Below are 27,785 nucleotides of genomic sequence, written 5' to 3'. Positions count from 1 at the left end.
CAAATATTAGAGAAGAAAAAGGAGAAATTCTTAAACTAATTTATGGCACATTTCCTGTAAGCATCTATTTATTCTACCACATGACCTAGGAAACGTACAGACAACAGGTCTTGAATTTCTCTCTGCTTACCATGAATTGAAAATGAAAAAACAAGAAGTTACTGGAGCTCTTATGAATGAGGAGAGTTTGATTATATAAATAAAACTAATACCATCATTCAACCCAACTAGATATAGAAGCATCAATTCATATTCTTAACCTTAGCATCAGAGACTGGTCCCGGGATTATTTATTTATTTATTTATTTTCTTTTCCAGTCCTCCAATCGGACCAATCGAGACATAGCTTGTAAAGATTTTTGATTTTTGATTTTTTTTTGGACGGCTGAGATGGGCCGGTGTGATGTTGGTCCAGCTCAGCTGTCTTCCAGCCGTTCAAGATAAGCCTGCCATCACCACACGCAGAAGAACCATTGCGGTTGATACCATGCTTCAGCAATTCTGGACCGCCCAATCCAATGGCTCACCCAATCCGACGGCTCCAGCAAGCCCAATCATACCGCGTGTAGCTTCCGCAAGCCCGCGCTCGGCAACCGGCTACGGTTATACTCCCCCTACAAGATGGAAGCTGGAGCGAAAACCAAGACAAATAAATGGCGGCCCTCGGCTTTCAGTCCGACCTCCTCCTCCTGTTCCCCTGGCGATCTTTTGTTCTAAACCCTAGCCCCAAGATCCAGGGTAAGAGGAGGAGGCTTGCTCACTCGATTCCTCCCAGCTGCTCCCGTCGATCTCCCGATCGGCCGCCTCCGGATGGTCCAAAGAAGAGGATCTCGGTGCAGTCCTCATGGGAGTCTAAGGACGCGGACGGGAAGGACTACTTGTACCGGCTCGGGCAGGAGGCCGACAACATGAACACTGCGGTCGGGGCCCGGAAAGGGATCGTCGATGATCTTTTCGTCGGAGAGTTTCTTGGAAAAGATTGTATGGAATCCCTCTTTCTTTTCTTGGAAAGTGGCCATCTTTGTTGCAAGTTTTTTTGGATTTTTTGTTCGGACTGATGTGGATTCGTTTTTGTTTCAGTATGTTCTTTTAATTGTGTTCTTATTGGGTTTGCAGCGGATATTGTTTTCGATTACAGGCAGAAGGTGACGAGGTCGTTTGAGTACCTGGAGGGCGACTATTACATAGCTCCATTTTTCTTGGTGAGTTCTTTCTGTTTAATTTCCTTTTGCTATGATTGGTCTGGTATAATTTAGTTTTTTTTTTTTTTTCGGTGGTTGTCTTGGAATCGGACAATGTTTGATATTTAACATGTGAAATTAGCCAGGTTGAAGGATTTGATGGTTCGTTTTCAAAATTCCTCGAGTTTCCTCTGTAAAATTCTGATCTTTCTTCGTAATTATTCTTGATTCTTGAAGGCTTAAGCAGCCGCTCTCTTCATGATTTTTGTGTGAGGAATTGGCATTTTTTGGTTTAATTTTGGTTACTCCTGTTAGGGGCTCATGTGTAGATCCTTCCGTGTTGCTATCTTGAAAAATACCGACATCTCTTCTTGAATATATTTGTTGTTAAACATTGCTGAAAGTTGGGCTACTGGTGCTGGAAGATTGCTAACATACACAGAGCTGCACTTTGAAAGCCACGCTCCCGTGGGTACAATCGATACAGACAGACCATAGCTCCTTGTATACAGGGTGTATGTGGAATACGTGGATCATGGTTGTAACTTTAACATCATCCTTCAGACTTCTGACAGATCGTTAGAAGTTTGTAGAGAGTCTTTATGTTTGTTTTCCTTTTTTCTTGAAAGGGAAAAGAAGGGAAGAATTCCCCCTTACTGAGAATCTTGATGTCTATTTCTAATTCACTCAAGTTTTCAGATTATAAACACACGAGGAATTTGTTTGTATTTTTTGAAAAAAGGAATGTAATGCTGCTTCTATGTTTTGATATTCTCCCAGATTGAGGAGAATCATGTCTAATATTCTTTCCTGTACATCATGAGATATTTCTTTCCATTTGTTTTGGCCTCTTTCTTTTAATATTCTTTCTTCTAAACTAGATGATTCACCTTTGTACTTTCTTGATATTTGTTTCACCTTCTAAAAGTTGATCCACAGAATCTGACATAGTATGCTGGTCTATTCTACAGGATAAAATTGGTAAGCTCTATGAAACTTTGCTGCGAATTTGCACGTGATGAATTTCGATGAGGTATCACATATATAAAAAGGAGGAACACCGTCTGTTTTGCCTTATATGATCATGCATAATCTAATATATTTATTTGAAGGGCCTTTTTTGATAAGTTTTCAGAATTAGGTGCTTAAAAATGTTTCTTTGTATGTTTTAGTGATTGGAAACACTTACTTCATGGAGTTCTATAATAATCTTAATATCTTTGCACTTAAGTCCAACATTTGTATTTTTTTTTCAAGTGGGATATTTTCCTTAATGAAATTATGGTTGAAAAGAAGAAAGATGCTAAACTCATGATTTATGTCAAGCGAGATCAACATTAACTTTTAATTCACTATAATTTCATACTCAGTATCAAAGTGTGGAAAGTGGCTGGTGTTTACACATTGAGCTCTCAATATTTTATTTAGTAATCATATAATGAATTAAAAAATTGTATAATTTCTCATATTGTTGATACATGTTAAGCTGAATGTATGCAGATACCCCCAAAATTAGACATTGACAGCTTTTGGCTTTGGAAGTCATTTAGTGCATCAATAACCAAAGCATGACCCTTTTTTTTTTTTTTTTTTTTTTTTTTGCCTATTTCAACTTAGATTAGATTTCTTTCTTTAAAAAAAAAAAAAGGCTCAAACAAAAGTTTCTTAATGGACAAAACATACTGTATTAATCATATTGAAAAATGAAATTTAGTGTATACAACTTTTCAGAGTCTGGTAACCTGCATCACCTAGATGATTCAAAAATTCCCATCAGCACTGTCACTCTGAAAATGCTTGCATGATGTTTAAGGGACTTCTACTATAGTTGTTCCATAGGCTCAAAACCATACACTTCAAAATCTTTCTTTGAGGAGTACTTTATTTATTCCGAAGGAACAGATACCTTAAAACATGGGAGTGGTTGTAGCTGTTATTTATAAATGTAGCTGTTATTTATAATACGTGAGTTAAAGAGGTAAATTTTAAATTAAAGTTTGTCATTGCAAGTTTGTTAAATTTATCTCTGAACCATAATGTAGAAAAGCAGTATGATGAATAATGTTATGAAATCAATGTATATCATCTTATATAGTGCTGTATCTGATGATCGTGATACAATTTAATATGTGTTTAATAGAATGCATGTATCTTTAATTTAAATAAGCAAAGAAAAGGGTGTGATGGCTGGTTAGTATCAGCTCTGGGCAGTAATCTGATGAATATTATAAGGTTCTGTTTGATAGTTACAGGCAGTGAAACCTGTCTATCAAAATTCATTCTAATACAGTTGTCCATATGTGACATTTTTGACCCTGTAAACTATTTATTCATGTGATAGGAAAAAGTAAATTATAGTGAAAAGATAGCTGCCTCATCAATCCATATGAAAGTTTGATGGGGTTATGAGTGTTTTTCCTTGAAAGTAGCAAACTAATAATATTTTCTGACCGTGAACTTTTGTATTTGACAGTGATTCATCAACTTTCATCATCTTTGAGATATTTACCTTCTTAATTTGTTGTAAGATGGAATATTTGGCCAAAAAATGAAACAATCAAACTTTGTCTTTATCCTGAATATCTGTAATGATGGTATGGAGATTGAAGCATGATGAGCAATGTTGGATGAGGTACAATACTACAATCAGAATCCAGTATACACTATTGCAATGGGCCATACCCCTCCCATGTGGTATATCAGTATAATTAATAGACAGTCTGATTGCTTGCAGTATGAATATCACTCTGTTTATCATAAATGTAGGATTGCTGATGGACATGGTAGGATGATGACATGGGAAAATGTAGAGCTGATGGCAACTACCATGTTAGGAAGATGACATGGGAAAAATGAATTGAAATCTGCAAGTCTGAATCATCATATTGATACTTCTTTTTCATGTTGGAGCCAAGAAAATGCTACATGTTTCTTGTTTTTCATGGTTATGAGGGTGTCTTTAAGAATACAAAGAAATCTGTATTACATAACTAATAGATAAGATTACTAGCTCAATGATGGTTAGTGGAGGTTCTAAGTTCTAATGCTAAGGCAGAAGGAGAGGAGACGGAACAACTGATGTTAGTTATGCTACCTTGAAGGTATCCAAAAGTACATAATATCATCACATAGTGAGTAGAGTGAGGAAGACTAATAGGTCTGCTCACCACACACATTGCTCGCTCAATATGAGGTTGAAATATGGTCAAGACTAATATGGGTTGACAATTGTGTGGAGGATTTCAAAGTGGCCTACCATCCAAAAAATAAATACTTGTCTCCATATAGCTTGCTTTCAAGTAGCCTCAGTTGAAGCTTCATTAGTGTGTCAGTGGTGCATTAATTGGTTGTTTGGGCATAAGCGATAATGTTGGTATATTTCTGATGTGAAAGAAAATTTAGGAGGGAAGGCAACCTTGGGACAGAAAAGTAGCAACATGCTAAGGTCTGTCAAAAACTGATGCCCGAGATTCTACTTGAGATAGCAATCAATGGGAAGTCTAAATGACAAACATGCCAGGTGCACTCAAACTAGGATTTGGAAGTCTTTTTGATGTGATATATAGTTTGGTGGAGGCACCAATTATTGCCAGATGGCTACAGAGCGCAGGCTAGGTGGAGATATCCTTAGAAAGATCTTGTTAAAAGAAATGCAATTCTTCTCATCCATCTAATAGTGGGGCAGACCATTAAAAAAAAATGATTGTCAAACAATAATAGGTGAAGTTCTCCTTACAGTGGATTGCTTAGCTGTGAATAATATTCCAAGTAACTAAAGAAGCTTTACATCAGTTTATTGAGCCATCATATTGTGCTTAACTCTACAGACCCACTAATGCTGGATTGGAACTTTCTTATGAAAAGGTTAACAAGGTCCTGTATAATTGTTTGCTGAAGAGCCTCAGGAAGGCTTGTCAACCATAACAGCATTGCTTTAAATGTTAAATGACCATAACTTATGACTAATGCTTGGCATGGATGACTAGAGGAAATGGTATAAATCAAAGAAAGATGAGCTAATGGTGAGCTAACCATGATGTAGTAGCATGAGAAGTCACTGTCGGTGTAAGAGCATGACGAGGAGCACTCTGATCTAGGTGAGATGGGTTAGGGTTCTAGGAAGGTGTCACAGGGAATATTATTAGAGAAACATTTGACTGGTAGAAAAAGCTAGAATTGGCTCGGTTTTTTTTCAGTTACTTTCGGAAGTTATTTAAAAAAAAAAAAAGAGAAACCTGAATTTGTATCTTGCTTTTGCTCTTTGGTGAAGCTTGTTTAATATTTTGGTCTCCAGTATTTCCATCATTAGACATTGATAAATACTTCTTTTGCAGCATGCCACATTGTGAAGAACTATATTGCGCATCTCCTCAATGTGAAAGTTCCTCTAATACTAGGTAAATAAATTAAATTTTATTTTTTAAAAAATCAACATATTTCTTCGAGGTGCAGTTATTATAAAACAATGTCCTTTGTTTCATATGTGATTTTTAAAAAGAAATCTTGATTTAGGAATGATGATTTTAAAGTTGTTCTAATTGACAGGCAATGCATTTGATCACATCCGATCCCACTAATCAGCTTATATGGGGAGATGACTTGTAGATTATTTTCTTCTGGGAAAAAAGAAAGCCTGAAAAATTATATAAGTTGCGGCTATTTATTTCTTATTTATTAACACCTCATTTATGCATATTCTGATTGTGTATGTTGTTGACTCAAACAACACACCTTTCCTTATGACAGGATCATGCATTTAGTAACATAAGACTGTCGCATGAACTTCACTATTTTGAACACTATACTGATTTTATTTGCGGAAGTTGTTTCTCTTCTTCTGACTTTATTTTGCTTGTCTTTTTTTCCATAATGACACACTTAATGAGAAATCTGTGATTTGATTAATATGTTTGCACAGATACATAATACAATCTTGGGTTTGTGGAGGCTATCTTGTAGTTATTCTCTTTTATTTATCTTCTATTACTATTTATCTGTTGGGAATTATGTTTTCTTTTGCTATTGGCTTATAATTTGTGCCTTAGTGATGAATGTCGTTCCCAATATCAAACCTTGTCTTCTTGCCTTTCTTCTAGATTGTTTTCAACTCTAGAGAAACCATAGGGACAGCTCTCCAGTTGCATAAGCTTGAATTGCATAACCAAATTGGCATGTCTCCTTACACAACTGGCCTTTCAGGTATCATGGCATGCCCCTATCTTATCAATTGATGCCTTCGCTAGGAATTTAGCATAGTTCGAAGAGCTCATATTATGCTGAGAGTTGGCTGTGACATGCTCACAAGTTTGATGGACTATACCTTGATCCTTTATGCCAACCTCAGAAAGTTGGGACAAAGCTTATTGCTTAAGGTTAGGATATTTTTTTCTCCGTATTATGATTATTTTGGTAAGACCACATAATCATCATGTTGATTAGAGTCTTTTTTCCTTTCTAGTTTTTCCAAACAGGTTACATCTTGTCAATTTGTTTAGTTTCTTTCCGCCATCTTAAACCTGAGGTTATGTACCACTTGATCAACTTAGTCATGGGTTCTTTCTTTTTGCATTACCTTTGTGTCACTATTAGTATGCTTGTCTTAAAATATTTTCAAGGTGTACATATCAAGCAACACTGTGCTGTAACGTGATTTTGTAGGTATCTGGGGAGGAAAAGGCCAAGGAAAAACATTTCAAACTGAACTTATTTTTCAGGCAATGGGAGTCGAGCCAGTCATTATGTCTGCAGGAGAACTTGAATCAGAGAGAGCAGGTAAACATGCATTTGGATGCATTTCTGAAAGACCATTGGTGAAATATTCTCATCCTTTAAAATCTTCAAGGTGATCAAAGTTGTCACCTAATTTACTTAAATTTAGATGTTCTAAAGACTTTGATGAGTTTAGTCTGTTTTTGATTACTCAGTGGATTGGATTAGATTTGGATGAATCATTCCAAGAGAGATGTTCCATTTCAAGACTTATAATTTTGTTTTCTTAATGATTCTTCACAGGAAAAGGAATAATCCCACTTATATAGAGCAACATTTCCAGGGAGATGCTATTCTCTGTAATATTGATTATGTATGAACCACTAGTTAAACCTAGAAAGTTGGAGTATGATGTTTACTGAGGAATGTAAATCCAGAAAGAACACATTGTTTATAATGTATAACTTAAGTTTGCTTTCCTGTGCATTGTTTGTAAAGGTTTAAAAAATAAATAAAGAAAGAATATGCTGCTTACAATATCCCTTCTAGACAATGCCCTTGTTTGGATTAAGCAAGTAACCAAGTAGCCTCATATGTTTTGTGGTAATCTTTCCTTCCTAAAGTTGCCTTTGCTAGGAGTTGAGATCCAATTTTGAGTGTTGACGTATGGTCAATAGCCAGTGAAGTATGTTGTCAAACTTTGACAGATCATGCGTTGATTGAAAAAGTTTCTACATAAAAATGGAATAGGTCTTGTTGGTATAGATCTGTGCTAAGCTTAAGAAATGGAAATAAAATATTTAGATTATTGATATGAAAATGATAAGTTAACCAGAAAGATAAATTTGGTTGGTTCTCATGATGATGCAGTTACAGGGTTCCTATCCTTTTCTTCTCTTGTGCATACTATTCATAATTTTGTATCAGCTGTGTACTATATAAATCACCATCTACGTTTATGTGAATTTGGTTTTTCCTTTTTCCTCTTCTACTTGTAATAATATAATTTGCTATCTAAAAAATAAGACTGGGTATATCTTATATATTTTTTGGCATTAAGACAGGTTTAATTTTTTGTGAGTCAAACAAATATATGACATTGTGTACGTTTCAAAGAAAAACTATGTACCTCGTCGCTTTTGCACATTATTTAATTTTTGTGTCAAATGTACATCTAGAATTTAACTGGTAATGCTTTTGAGGCATTTCTGACTGAGGATTTAGTTTTTTTTTTTTTTTTTGCATATATACCCTTGTAAATATAGCTTATTGCATATTTTCTCTTAAAAGTCATTATTATATACCACTCAAATCATCTTGTTTTTACATGGATAATATTTCCATTAGATTTTTTAATTGATGGTGTTAAGAAATTATTGTTTTAAACGTATAATGCCCTTTGGATCAATATCCCTGACAAAGTTATATAAAAATATAGCTCTTTTTAATATAAATTGAATGTTAAATATTTCAGAGGTATTGGCATAAAAGGTTAATAGTGTCAAATGAAGTTCAAAGTGGTTGTCTTTTAAAGCCACCATCCAAAAATCTGAAGAGGGGCATCTGTGCAAAAACAGGATGAATTGAGGGGGTGTATACATGCAAATAGCGATTTTGGAGAGTAAATATGCGATAAGCTTTCTTTGCAAAGGCATATATGCAAAAACTGTTTAATTTTATCAAAGCGGATATGAATCCAAGAAGCTTTTGTTCATATAACCATTTGCAACAAAATCATATGTTAAAGCTTTTGTTTGTATAGCTATATCCAATGAAATCATATATGATTGCTTAGTCATACCAATCTTCCTCTCTCTTTTCAGGAGAACCAGGCAAGCTCATACGTGAACGGTATAGAACAGCTTCCCAAGTGATCCAAAACCAGGTTAGAAGCTTGCCTTAACTTCCACTATTGATATTTGTATGATTAAAGTTGTGGAGATTGCATTATTCTATTATACTTTTTTATTTTCCAATTATTTATTCAATAAAGCACCTTTCTATTAAGGCTTTTTTTTTGGCATTTTGATATATTTATACTATGACTATAGGAGCATTAACATTAAAAGTATATTTTGAGTCAAAATATTGAACTTTTAGAGTACTGAAGTTAGGGATTCAGATCCCAGTGGGACGTCTCGTGGGACATCGGGACGGGATATCATCTCATGTGTTGAAACAGGGCCGTCCCCTAGCATCCCAGCATCCCAATCGTGACGTCTTGAGACACTCTCTGTTCCAAGTATCGGGATGGGGCGGGACAGCGGCACATCCCGTTCCATGAGAAAATCGGGACAGCCCCGTCCCATAGGATTTAAAATCTTGACTGAAGTATAATCTCAAGAAATAGAAAGCTCTAGATCATTCACAATTTTTTTTAAAAAAAAATCTGGCAAGAAAGTACACCATAAAAAAGTTAAAATTGATGTTTGTTTGCTTATTTCACCCATCAGTGGATATAAGAATTTCAACTTCTTCATAATTTAATGTTGTATAAGTATCATGAACTACTTAGGGATAAATGCCAGATTGTGTTATGTTGGATGCTTTTTGTGAGTAGCTGTAGATTGTTTTGGCATGAATAGATAATAGCAGTTTTTTGATCTAAAATGAAGCAATCGACGATATGTTATTGGATTTTGTATTGACTTTAAGGTGAAAAAATGGCAGTGCCTTCGATGTTGATATCTTTATGTCGATCTAGTTTTTCATCCTTTATGGATTGTAGAATAGCTCCTCTGCAGTATAACAGGTAAAGAGTTTTGCTTGCATGTCTGCTAATTCAATTTTTTGAATAATTTGTTAATTTACAACAAGTTGAATACATAAATTTGTTTTTCTCTTTTTTTAACTTGAGAATGATATACTGGAGAATTCGCTGGCATAGTGGTGTATTTAAAAGTGATAATACTCATCATCATGATTATCAGGATAAAGTCTTATCATATGTGGAAAGGTTCTTTGTTATTGTAGTTAATTGTGTGCCTAGTTTATGGGACAATGTGATCATGATAAGGACGTATGCTCTGTTACTTCACCCTCCACTTCCATTAGAAATAGCATAACTGACAACTTTAGACATATCATATTGGATTTGGACTATAAATTCCCCTTCACTGTTTCAATCTTATGAAGGTTGACATCATGCATTAATGCAGGCCTTTGGCAGATTGTTTGTAATAAAGTTCATGCATCACTAAAGTATTGTGCCAGATTGGCTGATTTTTCTTTCCACATGAACTTGCCTGACAATCAGTCCTTCATCTTGTTATCTTCTTACTGCAACTCTTAAGTCCATGTCCTCAGTACTTCATTCTAATAATCAGTATGTATGCGACAATTTGCATGCATAAAATAGAAAGTTGTCAGCCGATTTATAAGTATTTTTAGCCTTTGACTGCATAGTGTATAAAATGCATGAATTTGCAATGCTATTCTCTGCTTTTTTCTGTGGTAGTTCATTCATTTTTTCCTCTTCTATATAGTGGTTAGAGCCCCAATTGTGATTCCATGAAGTCATGCCACTCATTAAATAGTTAGTATACTGATAGAAAAAACTGCCAGTTATTGTGAGCAGTACAAAGAAAGTTCACAATTGGTTACTAGTTCACAGCAAAAATTTGGAGTGTGGTATAATGTTTTCTTGTGTCATCTTCTGCTATATGCAAATGCCTTGTATAGTGTTTGATGTACAATGCTACTTTTGTTTGTCTTTAAAGTGATTATTGTGGAAAGGATTTATATGGAGTTCGCAGGACAATGTAGTTCTCATGTTAATGATTCCAATGTGGTTAATCCAGGGAAAAATAAGCTGTTTGATGATCAATGATATCGATGCTGGCCTGGGGAGATTCGGTATGCCATTCTTTCCTCTGTTTGGAAAATTATTTTCGGTGTGAAGAATAAATGTACTACAAATTTTGTCATTGATTTTTTCCTTTTAGTAAATGAAAAGTGCCACTTCTTCAAGCATTTGTTGTTTAAATGAGACTTTTTCAAGTTCCCTAATGACCTGTTTGATCGGAAACAACTTATCTTGTAAGTAGTATTGTCATCTTGTCTTATAAGAGGCCTAAAGTGTTTCTCAGGTTGATAAGCAATCATGACATCTGGTCTTATGTTCTGCAAGATGGTTCTTAATGTTTTCCTTATCTCTGCTCATATAGGAAACACACAAATGACAGTCAACAACCAGATTGTTGTTGGAACACTGATGAATTTGTCAGATAATCCTACAAGGGTGAGCATTGGGCAGAAATGGAGAGAATCAGATGTTACACATAGAGTTCCCATTATTGTAACTGGAAATGATTTTTCAACACTTTATGCTCCCTTGATTCGGGATGGAAGGATGGAGAAGTTCTATTGGTATGTCTCTCACTGACATGAATCTGTCATTTTAGTTTTATCATGTCTTCTCAACAATAGGCAGTTCATTGTGAAATCTTCTTCTTAAGTGAAATTTGTTATCGCATGTGATATTGCCTTGCTCTTGCATTAAAAAGAAATATTACAGGGGCTGTGTTTTGTAAACAAGAGGTGCCCTCTTTTTTTTTTTTTTTTTAATTTCATCTTGTCAGGATGCTTGTAGTAAGTTTTGGAAGCTTAGCTGCTTTGTTTCTAAGCAATTGCTTGTACATTTCTTTTATTGATGTGAAGCAATTGTTTAAACATCAGGAACAGTCCCAAAGATAGCTATTACAAGGAACTTTGGAACTGAGGTTGCCAACATTGATGTTTGACATAACTAGGTTAGGAAAGTAATATATAAAGAACTAAAACAATATAAATGAAAAATAGATTTCAGGACTGCATCCATCTTTACCATGATATCACAGTATGTAACTTACTCCTACTTGATAGAGGGTTTGAAGGTGGACTAAGTGAAATTTCAAACTTCTTATGTGGAGAATTGATATCTTACAGTAAAATTTGGGAATGTTGTTAGAGATTTTGACCTTTATAGTTCAGACCTTTTTTAAGAAAAAATCTATTATGTATTGAATGTGAAGAGTGTTAGTGCAGCATCTACATTAGGTTTTGAAAATCCTTAATTAGCATTAATTAAAATTGATAGAGTTTGAAAATATTGCATAAATGCAAATTAATAGGGCTTTTGTTGGGAACCTGGTGCTAAGGCACCATCAAAAATTCATAAAGCTTTACGTATGCTGTAAATATCTTGTTCATAAGGCATAATCCTTCCTCAATGCATGTGCTTTGGTGCATAGCTCCTAAGAGACTATAAGCTGCTCCAATCAATGCACCTTCAGTAGGAGCAAAAAACACCACTTAGGTAAACCCATTTAAGTCCCATTATAGGGTCATAACACTAATGAAGTTTTTGTTTTCAAACAAACCAAAAGATGGTCCATCTTCTAATTCTTACATCCAATTAATTTTAGTTAGGTTTCTCAAACAACTAAAAAGTAATGGAAACAAATTGCATTATATAAATTTAATGGTTAGAATTAAATGCCTCTAATATCATGTCCACAAAATTCTACACAAACCCACAGAATTCAATGAAAAAAGGATATGGACGTATTTAGGATTTATTAGTCCATGACATTGTACAAAAGGTTCATCATTTGGAAATAAGCATTGGCCAAATGGTCATATGGACCGAATCCATCAATATTTACTACCATAGTTTCTCAAGCCCATAAATAAATATTTAAATATTTTTAATAAGAAAACTCTCTTTAATATTGGGTTTGGTTGAGGTCGAGAAAATTTTTCCTATCCTAAGATATTGATTTTATAGATTTCTAACCTTATGTTCTGGGGTTTCTATATCTTAAAGCAGCATAGGTTTTGCAGATGCAAATATTCCCAAACTCACACATAAGAGAAGGTAGTTGTCTTGGGCAAGTTCCTTTGGGATACTTTAGCGGGTATTAAGGAAGCAAAGCAGCTATTTGCATGTATGGAGAGGAGGTGACTCCAAGAAACTAGTCATGTAAATCTCTCTATTTGTCTTCTTTTGTTCCTTTTCTATGTGACTGAGGGGCTATTGCCATTTCCTGCCATGTCAAGGACAATGTGCAACCAACAGAGCAGAGGGGAACTGACTCACCAAACATCAGTTGAGTCCAACTGCCCTCATGTTTCGTACATGAAGACCTCTAAAGGGCTAGGCATAGAGGTAGGTTGGTAGGTGCATGTGTATGTGCAGGTGTCTGTGTGGTGTGCGCACGTGTATTGTGTTTGTCTTTTTATACTTTTTCAAAAATAAAAGAGAAACTTAGAAGTATAGATGATAGTTAGCAAATAAATTAATAGAATAGCCATGATTTTGTAAGTTTTTTAATTTAGTTTCTAGGTTCATTTAAGATGTTGTGAGATAAGTAGATTGATAACCAACTTTGATACTTATATTAAAATATAATGATATTTTGCTTAAACTATGCATATAATCTTGTTTACTTTATATTTAACATATAAGGATGCTTTAATTGATCTGCCTAGAAAAACTAAAAGGATACTTTGTTTGAAGTGTCCAAGAAAAACTTAGAACACCACTGAAAATATCCAACATTTGAGACTGAGTCTCCTGCATAAAATTCCAAAAAAGGTGCCGTCTCGGACACTTTTTGTTGATATCAATAGGACACTTCAAAGTAGAGTATCCAACCATGTTGTGTCATGTCCTGCATGTCCAAGTGTTCATATTTCTAGACAGTTGAAATGAAGTGTCTAAGTAACATAGCCAGTAACCTTGTCTCTCTACTGATTCTTAGTTCTCACCTACCTTCATGCCAAGAATAGCATGCATCCAAGTCCTTCATATTGATGTTAAGGGGGAGGAACTTTCATGTGTTAATAAATTCCAACCGTACCTATGATGAGTAAACCATCTGCATAAAGAAAGACAATAATTCCTTTTGTTGAAAAAAAAAAAAAGAAAAAATCTATTAAGCACATAGTTGAAGTGCTTCATACTAAATCTCTGCTAAAATTACTGGGCAAACATTTCGCGCCTGGACTTTTAAATCAATAGCTTTGGAACAAAGCCTTAATGTTGCTTCATATAAATACCTTCTTTGATATTTCCATGCAAAAGTAGTTGTCTTCACATCCATGTGATGGATAAATGTCTATATTGTAGCTGAAGCATCAATATGCCGCTAGGGGATATCCTGGCTATTAATCATAGATGCAAAAGAAGTCAACACCTTTCTTTTGTGAATAGTTTCTGGCCACTAAATGGCTTTAAACTTATCTCTATATGCATATGCTCTTTTATTACGTACTATAAATCTTCTTGCATGTGGTTAGCTTAGCTCACCATGAGGCAAGTCTATCAGTTCCCGTGTGTAGACATAATGCTCTGCATCTCATCATCTATAGCCTGGCATTTCTTGATTGCTTTGGCTATTCACCGCATAAAAATACTTCGCTTTCCTTGGAATTTGTCATTGTGGTTGTACCAAAAATAGCTTTAATAACTTCTCCCACATAAGCCTTTATAAAACAGTTAAAAGAATTCTGAACAAATTTGAGAAATGACAATGGAAACCACAATTAGAGTAATTTTCTTAATATATTTCCTATTCTTAATGTTTCTGAGTTCAAATTTAGATTTTATTGTATGGGATGGCATAAAGATGGTTTCATAATGAGTTCCTTCTCATGCCTTGATATCACACATAAATCATTTGACTTTATGTATATTTCATGATGGAAGTGTTTAGTATTTTATCTACACAATATTCAGTTTCTTTTTTTCTTTTTTTCTTTTTTTGCACTCAAACTTCATAGTTCATAATATTAATTTCATATTACCCAATAACAAGTAAAAGCATGACTTGATGTCATACAATAATCACTCACCGTCATGTCCTATACAAGCCATTATATGAATCTAATATAGTTGTCTCTTACACTATTATTGCGTTCTCTCCATCTACGTAATATCATTTTTCTTAACTGTTATAACCACAAAATTGTCCTGCTTGATTCTTTTTCTATATTCCTCATGGTGATTGTCACTACAGAGCATTCTCTGCTAAATCAGGCAACCAGATCGTGAAGATGTAATCAATATTGTCCATTGCATGTATGCTAAAGATGGAATTTCTAAAGATGAAGTCATCAGCCTTGTAGATACATTTCCTAACCAAGGTATTTCTGCACTCGTATATGTTCTAGAAGTTGTGTTCTGAACAAAATTGTTAATAAAACAATTTCTAAAATTTTTCATATAATTGGATTAAAATGTGGACACATATTTTGCCTATTAGTATCATTTTCAGTAGACAATTCTGATTTATTTATTATGTTCCCTATAGCATTCTAGATCCCTAAAATGAAGCTAGATTCCTTATAGCATCTCCGGCGACACCTACTTCGTTTTTTGTTATAAATAATAAATTTCTAATTTCTTTCATGTGTTGCTTTTTTATTTTGGAGGGGGTTGGCAGCGGCAGGTGGAGGTGGACAGTGGCGGAGCCAGAATTTTTTTGATGGGGGCAAATAGTATTACAAAGAGATGCATAATTCAAGTCGCTCTTATGTTCTTAATCAATTTGAGTAATAGCGCAATTAAATATATATGGTAAAACTAATCAAATATTATATCAAGAAGGATTTTTTACTATCTCCTTATTTATCTTGTTTATGTGGGTGCTTTTTCTTTGTTCCGATATAAGAAATTATAAGTATCAATAATCTATATTATGTTAGATATAATACAAAAATAAAATGATTATGCATTATGTAATAAAATGGTAGAGAGACATACTTGGATGTATTCTTCATTTTCTTTCTCTTTTTCCCCTCTTCCTCTGTTACTTGGAGAGTGAAGGAACTTGGACTAGAAAATGGGAGGAGGAATAACAACAAACCAGTAAAAGGATAGAAAATCAAAAAAAAGCCAGAAAGAATACCACATGATAGGCTTTTTAAAAGAACCTCCTCCTTCCTACTATTTTTCTTGCTTCCTATTTGAGAGTGACAATGGTACATCACAAATATGAAAGTGAAAGGTAGTAAATCAAAAACAAACTAGAAACTAGAAAAACAAGAAGTGCAGAGTTTTTGCAATTTTGTCATGTTGTGAAAACCTCCTCTTCTTTTGGTACTTCGCCAACTTTGGAAACGAACCCCAAACCTATATAGAAATGAGATATGGGTAGGATGAAGTTTCTGAAAATAAGAGCAGGATTTGATGGTAAAATTAAGTAAATATGCATCTTTATATCTAGTCAAAGGAAGAAAGCTGGCGGAGTCCACTATCCCACTTCAACAACTTCTCATTATTTAAGGGAACCCTACCATACAGGTTTCCATGCTTTTTGTTTTCTTTTTTTGTTTGGAGGGGAAATATTTCACAGATTCTCCTATTCCTATCTCTATACAGGTTTCCATTGCTCCCCTGGCTTTTGCCCGTGCAGGGTGGAGGCATATGTGAAGTATGGCCTTTAAAGGCAACAACATTCATGGCCACTGAAATTGTTTCTATCTTGCAATCCTATACTTTCATCAGCTTACCAGCAATGCCACGGCTGCCTTAGGATCTTTTTTGTTTAGGTGTTGTCATTAATATATTCAATTCCTTTTTCTCAAATCTGCCCATCAAGTTATCTGAAGTTCATTAACCTTTGCTATCATTAAGAATACAATCAATCTCTCAATTCCTCATTTTATATGATGCCACTATATTGCACTTGATAATTTATAGGATAAATTACAAAACCCCTCAGGATTAGGGGGTGAATAGCACTTACACCCAATAGTTTGGAAACATATGCTTACCCCACTGAGGTTTATTTTTATCGCATACTTTGACCCATAACTTATCAGAACATTAGTCAAACAATAAACATCAAATAGGACCCATATGCCACATTGGGAAAAAAAATTGAAAAAGACCAAAATAACCTCAAGTGATATGATAGCCACCCAGGGACATAAGAAAGTATGTACGCCCTCCTCCCCACCCAAGGACAATTTCGACTTTTCACATGAGGTTCACGGTTTCACAAATGCAATTAATTTAATTCGGTGTAATGATAGGTTTTACAAATTATTTGGTGTAAGCATAATAAGCATAAATCTCAGGGGGATTTCTGTAATTTACCTTAATTTATAATCTCTATTTTGGTTGAACTACCTTGATTTTTGGCATTATGATGTAGAGTTGTCAAGACGGGCCGGCCCACCCCGACCTGCCTCTAAACAAGTCAGAGCGGGCTGGCCCGTTTAATTGGCGAATTTGGAAAATCCCAACCCGACCCATCCCGCCATGGGTCGCAGGTTAAACGGGCCAACCCGTCAAAATTCAAAAAAAAAAAACTGTAAATAGCAATATAAACAGAATTTTATATTTAATTTAAGCTCAAATCAACCTATCAAAATCTCACATCTTAATTCTTAGAGTTATAAAATGAAATTGTCAAACTTAAATACTTAATCCAACCCAAACTTAAAAGACTTAAAGTTTCAATTTTCAAACTAATTTAGAGGCAAATCAAAGTCCTAAAAAATTATCTTCCATATCATCATTGTGGTCTTCATCATTCAATTCTTCACCCTCTTCCTCTTTTTCATCAATTATCTCTTCAATAATATTAGAACCCTTCTTTGAAAGAGATGTTTTCACTTTCATAGCTGAATCATCATCTTCATCTACAAGTACCACAAGCTAAAAATAAAAAATTAGCCATAAAAAAAAGTAGCATGGAGCAAAACCAAGTAACATCTAAAGTACAAGACAAGCTTATCATTAGGAACAAAATCATGCAGCCAATTGCGAGTACAAAGAAGAACCTGCACTTTCTCTGGAAGCATACTACTTCTATATTTGTTGAGCACTCGAGCACCAATGGAAAAGGCCGATTTCGATGCAACAGTAATAATGGGATTAGCCAAAACATCACATGCCATTATTGAAAGAATTGAAAACCGATGTTTATGACTCTTCCAATAGTGCAATACATCCAATTCTTCATAGAATTCAAACTCAAGTTTCGGCTCCTCCAAATAGAGATCCAATTGGAATTTTTCAGTATTTGTAATAGTTTGGCTCTCAAATATTTTAATTTCCTACATCAATTACAAACATAAGTTAGATATATAACTAATAAAACAAATGTGAATATGAAAAAAAATATAAAAAAGAGCACAAGATGAGACACTTACATCAAGTATTTTTTTGCCTTTATTTCCAATTAATCCTCCACTTGACATTGGCATATATGCACGTGATATGGATGGAGATTGGGAAGAACTACTTGGTGCATTTGTGGAGTTGGCATATTGCTCAAAAACCGTATTCAACTTTGTCCTCACCTCCTTTATCATATCTTTTGCTTTACTTGCATCAATTTTTGAGTAAAAGTACTCCAACATTGTAAGCTTCATGCACAGGTTAAGAACCGCCCCAAATGCAAGTGCAACACTATATTGACTCTAATATTTATCAAACTTGCCTTTCATCCTCTTGCATATTCCACTTATCACCACATCTTCATTCCTCTCATTTTCCAACAAGTACTCAATCTTTCAAACTTGCGTGAAATAAAGATTGGAGGTAGGATAAGAAGAACTAGAAATCAAGTTGGTAGTCTCATAAAATGGCTCTAGAAACTCACATATTTTCTCTCCTCTTTGTCCACTCAAGGGATGTAGGGCAAAATTTATAGTTCTTAACAACCAATTGGAGAGAAGCAAAAGCTTTTTTGTATTTGATTGCACTCTCCAACATCAAATATGTGGAATTCCAACGGGTAGATACATCTAAACGTAAGCCAATGGAAGTGTCAATATCACCAACATGCTTAATATATTCATCAAATTTTTGCACCCTACTCTCCAAACCCTTCACATACTTGACCGATTTCCTAAACTAAAGCATCATTGGCTACTTTCAACCCTTCTTGAACAATGAGATTAAGAATGTGAGCACAACACCGTACATAAAAAAATTCAGCACCACACAATAAACTATCATTCAAACAAAGCTGCTCTTTCAAATTATCTTGCATATTATTATTACTGGAGGCATTATCTAGAGTCAGATAAAAAATCTTATTCTCAATTCTCCAATCCTTCAAAAATTCATATAACTTTGCAGCTAATTCAACCTCTGAGTGTGGAGGCATATGAGTAAAATTCAGAATTTTACTATTCAATTTTCAACCATCATCAACATAATGAGCAGTCAGAGTAATATAACCCTCACTGGTGCATGCGGACACATATCAGAAGTCGAGCAAACTCTATTGGGAATCTTAGCTAAGAGTTGTTTCAACTTCTCTCTCCCTCAAATAATTTTTTTGAATATCACTACAAACAGTGTTTTTAGAAATAGGAACAACATTAGGATTGATATACTTTACCCAAGCCCTAATCCTAGGATACTCAACAAATGAAAAAGGCAAATCATGTTGAATAATGGTAGATGCACATAATTTACGAAAATTTTTTTGATCTATTTTTTTAGATCTTTGTTTTCCATCAGCACCAATTATCATTTGCCCTACATCATGAAACTTTCTCATAGGACACTTTGGAAGATGACGGGTCATAGAAGAGGTCCCATATTTTTTTCCACCACATTTATACTGTCTTTCACATCCATTATAAGCTGCCCTTTCTACACCATCTGTCTTTCTCTATTTTTGTGAAATAATTTCAAACATCAGAATATTCCCTTATCCTCTTATTTGATTTCTCAACCTCAAGTTCAGTTTCACTTTTACTATCTAATTTGGATTCTTCAGGTACTTCATTACCATCCACATTTACAACTTAATTCATTGTACTCATAGATCCAGTCACGATATAAGTAATCAGCCACACGCCCACACAATAGAGAAACAAGCTGATAATCTATCAATCAACAAAAAAAAATCAATTAAGACAACAATCAAACAAAACAAAAGCATAAATAAGAGATTTCAATAGTTACATGCATAAGAAAACAACACAAAAATCAGATTGTTAGGGTTTTACGGATGGCGCCGGTGGGCACAGGGAAGCTCGGGTGTAGGGGTGGGGGCGTGGGGAGGACTCTGGGTGCACCGGGTGGGAGGGTTGGGAGGGAGTGAGGGCGGAGGAGCCCGTCGGGGACTGGGGGAGGGGGGACGAGGGGATGTGAGCACGGCGGCCGTGGGGGGCGCATCATGGGAAAGGGGCATGGAGGGTGGGGACTGGGGTGGGGTGCGGGTGCACGCGGCCGTAGGAGAAGTCGCGGCCTCGTAGGGGACCGGGGTGAGGGCACTGGGGCGGAGGAGCTCGCCAGGGAGCAGGGGGAAGAGGGAGTGCGGTGCTGGGGAGGAGCTCATCGGGGTGTGGGGGAGGAGGGGGGTCGGCATACGAGCGCCAGGGAGTGCGAAGGAGCTCGTGGGGGCCCGAGATGCGGGCACGGGGGGGAAGGAGGGGGCTCGGGGGCCGCGATGCGGACGTCGGGGAGCACGGAGGAGTTCGCGGGGGGTCGAGATGCACTCGTCGAGGAGTGGGGGCAGGGGGCGCGATGCGGGCACCAGGGAGCACGGAGGAGCTCGCCGAGGCTGTACCAAAAAAAGAAAAAAGAGGAGACTCACCGTGGGCGATGGAAACTAGGTAACGGTCAATGGCGTTCGGACGCGGCCGCGGCAATGGTCTCTCCTCTCTTTCTCATTGAAAAGGGATAAGGGGATTTGGGTTTGGGGGTTGGTAAGTAAATAGTAATTGACTAATTTCGATATATATATATATATATATATAAAGAGGCGGGCCAATCCGCCCCGATCTGCCCCGACCCGCCAACCCAAACAGGATGGGTCATTTGATCCGCTTTTAAACGGATTGCTAAAATATGAACCCAACCTGTCCCATTTACATGGCGGGGAGGGCCAACTCGACGGGCCCAAATCTAAATTGACAGCTCTAACGTAAAATGATGCTCAAATCATACATAGCAGGGAACAACATGGATTAGATCGAATCATGATGTGGCATCCAAGATAAACTTCTAATATTTTAAAATAATACTTTGAAATGATCATATAAAGCATTAAAAAAATTCTGGCTTTTAGCTGAGTGATGTATAAAAAAAGTTCAATTAATGTTAAAAATAAGGTCACAGTCTGAGTAACCCAATTTTATTCATAAGAGTGAAGGCATAAATAATTTAGATGTGACCATTTAGGTAGACTAGGTAATTGTTAATAAGTTTTGATTCAACATCGAATCACCCTAGCAGATACTATGATATAGAATCAGAGGATTCAAATGTTAAATTGGATGATCAAATCATCATTATGGAAGTGGTTGAAAAGGGAGAAATAGTTGGAGGCCTAAAGTTATGAAGAATCATATTTTAGAAAGAGGATATCTAAAGTTAAGGAAGGCTACAAGTTAAAGAAAGGAGTTATTGTAGAATGTATGGTGCTCATGTTTAAACAAGAAAAGGAGTGTATGCCACTTAATGATAGGATTCAAGATTAAATCTGTAGGGATAATTAGTTTTTTCCCCTTTTGTCTGTAATTTGATTTTTGGTCTTTTAGGCTCAAATTTTTAAGTAATTACATATAATTACTTTTTTAATTGCTTAGAATTTGTAAATCCAGCAGCTGTGCTATATAGTGTTTTCTGATGGTATTTGTGTAATTGTAATTAACCATCTGGACTGAGGACTCTATCAATGCTAATGTACTGAATATTTGTTCATCTTTCTTCTGATCCTTGTGTTCATTTTTTATCTTTGTATATTTAGTTCTATTGGAAATTATGTTATGTATATTGTCGTCTTGCATTTTGGATAGGGAATGATTTTTGGGCTTGTGCTTTAAACTTTTGGTTATACATATGGATTATCTTTTAATCAACTCTCTTTTTTCCATGTGCAGCCCTGGATTTTTATGGTGCACTGAGATCCAGGACATATGATCGGTCAATCTCCAAGGTCCCTATCTTTAAGTTGTATTTGGATGACTAATTTGAACAATAGCTTGTCTAGTCATGGATGACATTGTCATCAAGTTCTAAACATCATTGATTAGAGAGTAAGCTGAAGATAAATTGACTTAGTTTGTTCTTTCCAAACCATGATGATTTCAGGAGCATCATGCATCATTGAAGACAATAACTGATTGATGTTGAGTTAAAGGATTATGTTGGTGCATACAAACCCTTGGGGAGCTATCATTATTAAAATAAAAGTCCTTGTACAACTATTTGCACATGCATGCATACACCCCCACCCCACCCAAAAAAAATCAGGCTGCAAGTACAACCAGATTCATCTTAAGAGACAGAGGAGCAAATGATCAGATCTCCTGTTTTCCATTCTCTTTGTATCACCACCAGCACCACTCTTGTTGCCATCAATACCAATCTTGGACCATGGAAGATGGGGAGAAGTCATAGTTGATTGCTCCATAACATCATTACATATTCTATTGCTTTTCAGAATACATGTGCTTTCTTACTGTCATTGATTGGGCACTTATTGTGGAATATTAAAATAAGTCATGACATTGTAATCTCAAATGTTCTTATTGTTGTTGTCATAATGCAGATGTTTAAATGCCTATGTTGTTGCTTAAATTATTGGGTTGCTTAAGCACTATGAATTTAAATATTAACTTCCACTTTACCATTTGAACATTTTCTTAGATGTTTTTGACAAATCTACAATGGCCTTTTTTTGTATAAGTGAGATTAGTTTGGTGTGTGAAACAAAAATTTCCTAGATATACATTTATGTATATATGTGTACATCTATGTATATTATCTATTATAATCTTTTATCATTGAAAGACCATGATGCATTTTTTTTATTGTTTTGTATGTTGCTTCTCTCCAAGGTGAAGGCATTACATAAGCTAGATGATGTTTCATATATCTCAACCATGCTAAGATGAGAGTAAAGTAATCTTTTACGTTATTCTCATGATAAGCTCATCATCTAGATCTCTATTTGAAGGAATGTCTTTCTTCCTTCCCTGTATCTATTTCTTGATCTCTTATAGTTTTCTCTATTTCATCTTTAGATGTTCACTTTGCTGTATACTTTCATTCTCAACCATCACAACCAAAAATAATACTATTGCTACTACCACGATGAGCATGTCCGTTTGTTTTTTAAAAAATGGTACTTACTAATATTTATCTTGTTGCACTCCTAGAGTTGATAGTAACCAATAAAATTATGCTCTTATTGACTAAGATGTATTCCAATTTATTTTGTTCGATATCTTGCTACTTGTTGACTGTTTAATATAAGAACATTAGGTGTTTTATGATCTTGTTGAATGTACAAAACCATTTAAATGCCTAACAATTGAAGACTGCTTCATGACCAGTTGAGCATTTTGAGATGTCTCACTGCTAGTCAAGTTCATGATGGATATATGAGGTCAAGAAACCATGATCAAGATCTCTTCATCAATGTTGTGTACACGTGTTAAGGTTACGGAACCTTCTCCCCTCCACCGCACGCAAGGTATTGTCCGCTCTCCCCAGGGGCGCCGTCGCTTTGGACGCATGCGCACCCGGAGTCACGGTTTTGCCCCTCGGCCCCTCTGGACAAAAGGCGCCTCATGTGGGCAAGAGGGAGTCCGCACTACTTAAGCACATGCACAAACCAGAGTTGCCCGATGTGGGACTATTAAGGAGACCCCTCCCGCGGCCTGCCCACAACACAGCCCCCCACTCTGGAGGGTGCATGTGTTGAACGACAGGGGGCGGGTGCCCCTACCTGGCGTGCCACTGTTGTGTACACGTGTTAAGGTTACGGAACCTTCCCCCCTCCACCGCACGCAAGGTATTGTCCGCTCTCCCCAGGGGAGCCGCCGTTTTGGACGCACGCGCACCCGGAGTCATGGTTTTGCCTCTCGGCCCCTCTGGGCAAAAGGCGCCTCACGTGGGCAAGAGGGAGCCCGCACTACTTAAGCACATGCACACACCAGAGTTGCCCGATGTGGGACTATTAAGGAGGCCCCCCGCGGCCTGCCCACAACAATCAGTATATGAGAAATTCCACTGTTAAGAACTTGATAACTGCTTGTGCATTTTGATGGATCTTGAGCATGATGATATTTTCTAATGAAGTGGTCATTCCAGTTCAGAAGTATAAAGGTTTCAGTCTAACATTTCTTTTCTTCTCATTGATTTAGTCTGCTACTGTGCTTTGTTTCTACATGAAATTTGTACATCCTATTAATATTCGATTATCATTAGCCTTATGGTAGGCATTATCATCTGTGCTATGTGATTATTTAATAGAATGCATTATGTTGCAGTGGATAAGTGATATTGGTGGATATGAAAATCTTGGTGAGAAACTTCTAAAGGGAAGGAAAAGCAGCAAGCTTCCTACATTTATTCCTCCTAAGGTATGAACTTGTTCCATCACTCCCATTTGTGTTATTATTATTTTTTTTTGGCAATGTATACAATCTTTCCTTTATTTTTCACATTTACTAGCTGTCACCTAAGTATACTGCTGTACCCAGACCAACAAATTAAAATTTTTCCATGTTTCAATTTATCCTCACTAGGAGCAGAATGTGCAGGGAGGTTGAATGTGGCATGAAATAAGCCTTAGGGAGTAGGGACTGATACAATTCATACCATAAACAAGTTATACAGGTTTTATATAAGCATACAATCAAAGACAAACCATGATTTAGTACACAACTTTGTAGCTGCCCACCACACGCATGCACAATTAACCCCCAGGCCACCGCATAAGGCACACCAGAGGAGAGAAAATGCCTAAATGAGGCACCCATTCGATGTTTGTCCTTACTGCTAGAACAAGCAAATATCTTGCTTCCCTCTCTTAAGGAGGTGAGGAACCTCAGAAGAGAGACATTTAGGCTTGAAATAGAATTATAGGAGTAATAGCTCCAACATCATATTTGATTGGAACGTGGATGAAGAGAAGTGGTGCAAGCAAATGTTGATGGTCGATGCCTCGAAGGTGGCAGAAAAAGGAAGGGAGTTGTGTAATGAACATATGGCAATGTAATTACGAATCAAGTCACCCCAGGAACTTGCACAATATTAAATCCAAAATGTTTCCTATGATGACCTTTTAATATTAAAAGCTTCTGCATCACGTTGGTTCTAAAATTTTTATGTTGCATCAAAGATCCTATTGGTGACAGTGGAAGCATCATTACTAATGATAATGGTATAATGATTAATAAGTACATAGCAGGATCACAATGTTGCGAGTTGAACACTAAGAGAATATAATTGTGATAGTTCACATTGAGATCTAGACAAAAGATAGTACTGTGTAATTGCTCGAAAGGGAAACGTGTTGGGCTCTAGAGTATTAGGTGGCTGCCGCATGTGGTCCTTTCACAAAAATGATGATTTTTCACACACAGATAATAGAAATGTAATGCAAGAAAAGGATTGAGTTCACATTAGGGTTGGGTTTTTATATTTGGTGATTACGTTGCTGCATTGCAAGGGTTAGCAAACCATTATTTGCTTGAATTCTGAAATTTTCTAAGGGTAGGACTAACTATGTGCTTTCAAGAATTTGGTCCAAGGGTTCTTCAGAAAGGTGTTAAAGGTATTATGTAGATCTAGAATTAACAATACTAACCAACAAATGAAGATGACAGGAGGAAGAAAAATTATTTGTGGAAGAACTTATGAATCATAACAAATTGTTTAGCACCTTCATTCTAGAGGTTGCACATGGAGAAAATGATAGCATCTTGGCTTTTGTTTAAATTTGGAATTAAACTCATCACACTGATTACGAGAACATGAAAACCAGTCCTCAAACTCAGTTCCAATGGCTTGACTTTTTCGAGATATAGCTCATCAATCTTGGCCTCCATTAAGAAACATCCTACTGAAAAAGGATTATATCTCACACAAACTTACGGAACTTGTGTGACTTGTAGAAAAGTACATGACTGAAAACAGTCATGACAGCCTAAAAATCTACATGATGAAGAACTAAAAAGACTAACATGCCAGTTCATTTCCATCTCTGAATATGCAAACAATAGCATATAGCCCTGTCACAAACTCTCTGCTGAACCTCTTAGAACTAACTTACCATGAACCACATCTGGAGTTAACAGCTTTTATTTAACGGAATGACTGATTAACTTCATTTTTCTTGGAACAGCAAACAGTGGAGGCTTTGCACGAATCGGCACGTTCTCTTGTCAAAGAGCAACAGTTAATAATGAATTCCAGACTCTCAAAGGAATACATGAAAAATATAGATGACTAGTTAAGGTCATACAGCACAAATGAGCTGTTGTGATACCAACTGCTGTTGGTGCTACTACTTGTAGAGGTTGGTACGGAAGAATCAGTTGATTTTGTTCACAAGCCTGTGGTTACTATGTAACTTATACATGACCAGCTCTACTCATCATTATTGACGAGTGTAATACAATACTAATATTCTCTTTCTCTCAAATCTCTGTAGGATCTATTTGTATCCCTGTATTCTGGAAAATGGACGCAGGAAGCAATACCGGAAATGGAAGCAGAAAAGAAATCCTAGGACAGGTTCGGCAGGAATGGAAAACATTTTCTTGCATTCCCTGTTACCAGATTGTAAATGCTGATAATGGCAAGCAGATAGCTACTTAATTATGATTATTCTGATTTATGTTGCTCTTCAATTTTTTCTCATTCAATGTGTAACTGATAAGTAAACTAATATATTGAGCGCCGACCACCCGAGAGATCAACAAAGAACAGTCCGAGGGCTAAACCCTGGATATTGGATCAGGATGAAAGGAAAAGCTCCAAAAAAAAAATCTCAGAAAAATAAAGAATAAATAAATAAAGAGAGAGAGAGAGAGTGTGTGTGTGTGTGTGTCCATCACTAATGGAAGCAACAGACCCAATGCAAGAACTGTGATGTTACTCTAAAGATTTAATTTTAAAGATTAGCATATTAATTTCCTATGGTATAACTGTATTAACTTTAGGCTTTTCTTGATAGCAAAAAATAAAATAATTGGATTTAAGAATTTTAACCACAGGTAAAAATATAAAATAAAGATAAAGAGTAAAGACAAGCTAGTTTTTATGCGTTTTTTGGGTTTTATGCGACGGATGGCAGGACGATGTACTTGCCCACAGGAACGACGAATCTCGTCTGAGAAAATGACTCGGGTTGTTTGCTAGACGCTTGGCTGGTTTGACCGTGCTGCGGTGGAGCTGACGATAGGGCAAGAGGTGAGAGAGTGAAGGTTTTTTTTTTTTTTCTTTTTCATTGCAAACAAGAGGGCCGTTTTCCATCATGGAGATAGATTAGGGGTAGAGCTAGAATTGGACTCAGGCCGGTTCGGCTTGGGGTAAGGCTAGTGTCTGAAACAGTTTGGGCCAAAGTTGGATTCAATTATAGGATCCGTTTGTCTTTTATCTTTGGAATCAAATTCGAGTATACTTTTGGTCCGATTCAGGTCTAGTTTTAATTCGAGTTTAAATTTAAGTTCGATCAATAGTTCAAATATGCGACTTAAGTTTAATTCTGAACTATGTGATTTTAGCCATTTAGGATGAGTCACGAGTTAATTCGATCCTTAATTAGTTGATCAGTTAGCTAATTGGTTTTAATTTCAAGCAAATCTTGATGTCTCAAAGAGTCTTACTCCAAATATTTGAAAGAATATTTTTGAACTTTTACATTGTTGTTTGTTTTCCTTATTCATATATTATCCTTTCATTTTTGTTGGTCTGGACCAATCCAATATTTGATTCAAATAAGTAATACAGGTCGGATTTGGATCTGAATTTTAAAAAAAGTGAAAGACTTTATACATCGTGTGCGGTATAATAAAATTAACATGGAACGCACCATCCAACCACATTAAAGCATGTAGTCATCGCTTTTCAATGTGTATTTAATAATGTATTTAATGTTTGCAGTTCTGCTTTTTCATTTAAAATTTTGAATGATAAAAATA

At 36.0% G+C, this 27,785-nt stretch overlaps 1 protein-coding gene across 1 annotated transcript; it reads left to right on the top strand.

Annotated features, from left to right (window-relative positions):
• Nucleotides 1-596: 596 nt before the first annotated feature.
• On the top strand, nt 597-26,492 carry LOC105050818 (ribulose bisphosphate carboxylase/oxygenase activase 2, chloroplastic). Its single transcript, XM_029266301.2, has 13 exons — nt 597-981; nt 1,117-1,202; nt 2,153-2,162; nt 5,516-5,578; nt 6,840-6,953; nt 8,714-8,775; nt 10,691-10,745; nt 11,057-11,258; nt 14,911-15,017; nt 21,729-21,784; nt 24,126-24,218; nt 25,985-26,158; nt 26,294-26,492. Exons 1-12 carry the CDS (start codon nt 654-656, stop codon nt 26,090-26,092), a joined length of 1,284 nt encoding a protein of 427 aa, XP_029122134.2. The 5' UTR covers nt 597-653; the 3' UTR covers nt 26,093-26,158; nt 26,294-26,492.
• The last annotated feature ends 1,293 nt before the right edge of the window (nt 26,493-27,785 follow it).

The sequence above is a fragment of the Elaeis guineensis genome, chromosome 8 (genome assembly GCF_000442705.2).
Source record: "Elaeis guineensis isolate ETL-2024a chromosome 8, EG11, whole genome shotgun sequence".
Taxonomy (NCBI): domain Eukaryota; kingdom Viridiplantae; phylum Streptophyta; class Magnoliopsida; order Arecales; family Arecaceae; genus Elaeis; species Elaeis guineensis.
Note: the sequence above shows the minus strand (reverse complement) of the source record. Positions and strands in the feature narration are given on the sequence as shown.

What these genes read in the sequence shown, in the direction of transcription:
- LOC105050818 (XM_029266301.2), top strand. Translation starts at nt 654, where the DNA reads ATGGCGGCCCTCGGCTTTCAGTCCGACCTCCTCCTCCTGTTCCCCTGG. An exon ending in GAAAGTTCCTCTAATACTAG is followed by an intron (nt 5,579 to 6,839) that starts GTAAATAAATTA and finishes GTGATTTTGTAG; the next exon opens with GTATCTGGGGAGGAAAAGGC. An exon ending in CCCAAGTGATCCAAAACCAG is followed by an intron (nt 8,776 to 10,690) that starts GTTAGAAGCTTG and finishes TGGTTAATCCAG; the next exon opens with GGAAAAATAAGCTGTTTGAT.